We start from the raw sequence: 5,289 nt of genomic DNA, 5'->3' as shown, positions 1-5,289 counted from the left end.
CAGTTTGTAGGCCTGATTGCAGTTCTTATAGCATGCTTTTCTAGTGGATTTGCCGGGGTGTATTTTGAGAAAATTTTAAAGGAGACAAAGCAGTCTGTGTGGATCAGAAACATTCAGCTTGGTAAGTTCAATTTTAGTCATCTCTTAACAAGATACTGCATTCTGAAAAATTAAGATAAATGTGCAGAATTGTATCTGTAAATAAAAATTATCACCAGCATTTTGATGTTCTGCATAAATGTACTTTTAAAAGCAGAGTATAAACTCTGCTAGACAGATTTCTACCAGTTTTGTGAATAAAGTTGAGGTAGCAAATTGTTACTCTCTCAGCACAAAGGTCAGTTTGTTTTAGTTGTCTGTGTAATCACTGGAGAAAGGCATGTTCGAAAGACAGTTCATCTTAACTATTTTAATGCCCTTCCTTGGTGTGCCTCTGTAAGTAAGAGAATTCCTTCTATTCCCAAAGTAGTCCTGGGTCTTCTAGACCCTGGATATTAATGGCGACAGAGTTGATCCATTTTCCTGAGTTTTCCCTCACCTCGAAGCAACCTTGTCCAGTTCATAGGGTTGGCAATGTGACGTGCGACAGAAACAAAACTTATCGCTGGAGTTGCCCTTCTTTGTCTAATGGAAACCCTCTAGTCTTCACCTGTAGGCAATGATTATTTATTGCATATTTGAATAATTGCTTTCGGCAACATTTGAACTTTCCAGCACCTTGGAACAGACTCTTGATCAAATCCACAGTACTGCAGAAGTCAGACATGAGGGTGATTTAATGGATCTCAGGGCTGTGTACTGAGTCTGGCAGAATGTAACGAAGTACCATAAAACCAGGAGATGGCGTGGGTTTTTTTAATAATTAGATAGTTGTTCAAACGCTGGTATGGCAAAAAATGTCTGCATAAAAGCAATATTTTTTCCTTTCTTTTCCTGTTTCTGTGTTTTAATTGTAAATGGTTTCAGTTAAAGATGCAGAACTGCATTTTGATAATATTTTAGTATTTTTACAAGTCCGTAGTGTTTTGAAACTCTCCAGTGGAAAACAATGGAAGATAGGTGTAGAAGAATATCCTAGTGTTTATCCTAACAGTCAAAACTTGTTTAAAGTGTGGAAAATAGCTTTTACAAGAGATTATCTCTCTGAACGCTGACTACATTTGAACGTGATGGTATTGCAGTCCTATTTTAAAGTCGGAGATATGTGAACAGTCTTTGAGGATGAGGGACCTTTTTACATGTTTTTCACCTGAAGCTTTTAAATCAATCTTGTATTTGCAGGATTTTTTGGTAGCATATTTGGACTGATGGGTGTATACATTTATGATGGAGAACAACTGTCAAAGAATGGATTTTTTCAAGGGTACAACAGACTTACTTGGGTAGTTGTTGTTCTACAGGTAAGATACCTCGTATCATGTTTCTGTGAAGGAACTTGGGATTTGCTTTCTATAAATGACCGGGGAAACAAATGGGTGTCATTGAAGCTCCTGAGAATTCTGTAGTCAAAAGTCTGATTTATCGCTATTAGAATAAATCTCTAATTAAAAACCTGGAAAATACATAGCAAGTGTATGACTAAGTATTGTGCAACATAAAAGCGTGTAAGTATTGTTTCTTTTGTAATTAAAAAAAAAAAAAAGCCTATCCTCCTGCAGCTAAAAGTTTATAGTACAAGCATTTCCACTAATTTAATGATGGTAACGTGATCAACAATTTCTTTAATGGGGAAAGAACTTCTCCAACATCTAATCCTTTAAAAATAGACAAAAGCTTTTCTTTAAGTAAGCACATGTTGTTAAAATAGATGCTCTGAGTGGAATTATCAGGTTGCAAATCCAAACCTCAATATTTTTTCAGGCACTTGGAGGGCTAGTGATAGCCGCTGTTATAAAATATGCGGACAACATTTTAAAGGGATTTGCAACTTCCCTCTCTATTATATTGTCAACATTGATCTCCTATTTCTGGCTGCAAGATTTTGTCCCTACAAGGTAAGAATTATTTTCCATGTATGCTGAAAAAAATGCGTATCAGATTGAACTGCAAAAATGAATTAAAAAGCAGTCCAAGCCACCCTTTTAGAACTTGGACATAAAAGTTTAGTTTCGTAACATACCAGAACTAATAATTTTTACAGTTGACAAGATTAAATTTTCTGTAAGACACAAACCCCACCCCCCCAGCCCCAGGCCAGGAGTAACTGAATCTCAAATCTTGGCTTTTGACCAACCACTCTCTTTCAGGCTCTGTGTTCTATTTCACTTTCTCTTCTGCTCCTCCCTACGCAGTCGTCCTCAGTTTGTTCAGCCCCTACTTTGCTCTCACACTGCAGCCAGTCCTCTCCAGTTGTGGTACTTGCCCGGCACTGCCTTTAGCTCTGCGCGTTGAGCCAGTCTCCCCTCTGCTGGCTGTCCTGAGCAAGGTCCTGCAGAAGAGGTGGTCTCTCTTGTTTCCACTTTGGCCTCGAAATGGACAGATCTTCCCCAAGTCAACTCATTCACGAGGAGTTCTGACTGAACAATTATAGTGATTATGACGTTTTTATACTGGTTTTCATCCAATTCAAACAGTCTCTAAAACATAATTGCCATCATACGTGTATGGAAGTTACACTACAGCAATTAGTTGTCCCAGGACACCCGGGAGCCCAAAAGCAGAGCTTTTTTCTGAAGACAATACCATATTATTAGTAAAAACACTCAACCGAGAAAGGGAGAGAAATGCTTGCTATGCGCTCCTAGGCCCGATACACTGTCCTGATGTTTTGTTAACCGGATTTTAGTAGCTCTGTGTACTGCAGGTTTTCTACTTGGTTCTGGAATAGTGCTTCTCTTGGCAGCGCGTGTTAATATACGGCGTGTAGAAGTAACAGTCCAACTTTCAGCTATGTTAATAGCAGTTTGCTTGTAATTTACCTACACTCACTCCTCACATGTGTTACACATATAGGGTAAAAAATATTTTTAATAATATTTACAACATAAACTTCTGATACAAAGAAACATCTTTTTATCTAAAAGTAGTATTTGCAATGTTAGCAGGAGTTTACTTAAACATTCAAAAAAGGAAGTAGAGCTATTTAGGCTTAAAAAGTGGAAGACACTGAAGTTAAATTATAAGTATCCTATATTTGTCCTGTTGAAACAAATGTAGAAAGTGGTTTAAGAATTTGTGTGCTCAAATGGAAAATTAATAGGTGACTTACCACCTTCTGCAAACGTGGTGAAAATAGAAACAGTGGTAAATAATTAAATGAGGTGGAGCCAACTATCAGCAAGTAGAACTTGAAGCCATCTCATTTAATAAAACTTGATTAACTTAAGTTAATCAAGCTTAACCATTAGTACTTTGCTTATTTATTTGCAACTGAATTTATCTGAACTGAAGCTGCGTAATTGTTCTGTCTCTTCAGCAGATGTCTTTGCTCGGGGTGGTAGGTGTAAAGTACTTCAGCTTACATGTGTTGCAGGGGGTTGTGTCTGGAAACAGGCTGTGTTCTCTGAAGGATTGTCGTGCCTTGTGCCACAGTTTTTATACTGTTCGGTTCGGAAGATTGAATTGTCCACATTGTCATGTCTTTATGACAAGGTTCTTTTCTAAAATGTGTACTGATTGTCTGTTGGCTTTGGTTATTTTGTTTCAGACTCATAACTATCAAAACAACTTGAAAGGCCCATCTGTCACAATACAAAAGATGCCTTTATTATCTTTTCCTTACACAAATCTTTATGTATCTGCCAAAAATTAGATTATACTGACTTGCAAACTGTTTCTTGGGCAGCAGTAATTTGTTTTGACATAAGCTTTGGACTTGAAAGCAAACACAACTCCAACAATGCGATGTACATAGGATATTAAAAGGGTCTGAGTAACCACAGTAGTTGTACTTCTTTAGTTTCTGCTTGCATTTTGCACAGAGCTTTAGGCAAGAGCAAAAACAAAAAAACCACCAGAGAAAAGAGAGTGGTGTGATTACTTTTGACAGTTGTTCCATCATGAAACTGTGATTTTAATTTTCAGAATATGCTGCTATAATGATACATTTCTTTGTGGGTCTGAGTTTCTTATTTAAAATTCTTTCTGCATCATTCTGTAATTAATATATGCAATTTGTCCAATCTGTAAAAAAACAAATATAATTTATCTTTCTGTGTTCCCACAGGAAGAATGACTTTCTTTTGATTATATTACGTAAGTAAATTGCATCAACTAAAATGAGCTTTTTTTTTTTCCCATTTCCGATTCAGTGTCTTTTTCTTCGGAGCCATCCTTGTAATTGTGGCCACTTTCCTATACGGTTACGATCCCAAGCCTGCAGGAAATCCCATTAAGGCGTAGCAGACTTCCTCATCAGCCTGCTTCCTCAAGATGATGCACTGGGGACCTTGCTAACAACAGCTCGTTCAAAGTGTTGTTGTGCCCTGCAAGGAAAGATTACCCTGAATCTGTTGACGAAATGCTTATGAGTAGTTTTGAACAGCCAGAGGGTTTTTAAAGGTGAATGGTGATACTGTCTGTAACTGATGGGGGAAAAAAAAATGGCAGGGGCATGCCCAGTGCAAGTTGCTAATAAAAACTTGAAAGGAACAAAGAGTTTCCAAGAAACTGCAATTAGGAATGTTTACAGCTTTGACTGGGATTGCATCAAAATAATTTACTGTATTGACTGCTGCAGAAATATCTCCTATGCACTCTTTGAAAGAGCACATGACAACGTTGTCAGATTGTACGTTTTTGCAATTTGGCTCTATTTAATCTTAGTAAATATGTTTTTAACTGTCTATTTAGATGGAATCAGCTGAATACATATCGTAGTTCCAAAGTGATGGTTCTAATTAGGTATTCCTTATTAAAACTGTGAAGATTGAAGTATGATTGAAAGACACCTTCATGGTATCAAATATTTTTCTATTTTTAGAAGGCTGATTTAATAACAGAAAGCTGTTATTAAATTATATTATAATTCTGTTGCTTATATAAAACTATTGTAAGAATATTAGCATTCTCGCCTAAGTACACAGAGGGGGAAATTCAGAGTGAAAGCTGGAAGTCTCTGTTGCTATTCCAGCCTTCCTCGGGATAGCCTGTAGCGTTCCAGCAGATGCGACACCTCTGTGGACACAGGCTAGAGGTTACTGCACTAACCTGGCACTAAGAGTAGGGTTCTGATGGAGTGCTTGCTCAGAGGTAATGTTCATTCTTTTTATTTTCATTGATTATAAATCAACTTTTTGGTAGAACCTTTAAAGTTGTTTTTATGCTTTAAGTATCCTCTGGGGATTTTTT

At 37.1% G+C, this 5,289-nt stretch overlaps 1 protein-coding gene across 1 annotated transcript in view; it reads left to right on the top strand.

The window, feature by feature from the left end:
* Positions 1–4,743, top strand: part of SLC35A3 (solute carrier family 35 (UDP-N-acetylglucosamine (UDP-GlcNAc) transporter), member A3) — a 14,789-nt gene extending 10,046 nt beyond the window's left edge. Inside the window, exons 5-8 of the mRNA XM_010140012.1 lie at positions 1–121; positions 1,282–1,400; positions 1,861–1,994; positions 4,251–4,743. Coding sequence (XP_010138314.1) covers positions 1–121; positions 1,282–1,400; positions 1,861–1,994; positions 4,251–4,341 — 465 coding nt within the window. The 3' untranslated portion in view covers positions 4,342–4,743. The remainder of the gene's footprint in view (positions 122–1,281; positions 1,401–1,860; positions 1,995–4,250) is intronic.
* The last annotated feature ends 546 nt before the right edge of the window (positions 4,744–5,289 follow it).

The sequence above is a fragment of the Buceros rhinoceros genome, unplaced genomic scaffold (assembly GCF_000710305.1).
Source record: "Buceros rhinoceros silvestris isolate BGI_N320 unplaced genomic scaffold, ASM71030v1 scaffold42687, whole genome shotgun sequence".
Classification (NCBI taxonomy): domain Eukaryota; kingdom Metazoa; phylum Chordata; class Aves; order Bucerotiformes; family Bucerotidae; genus Buceros; species Buceros rhinoceros.
This window is presented reverse-complemented; position numbering and strand designations above follow the sequence as displayed.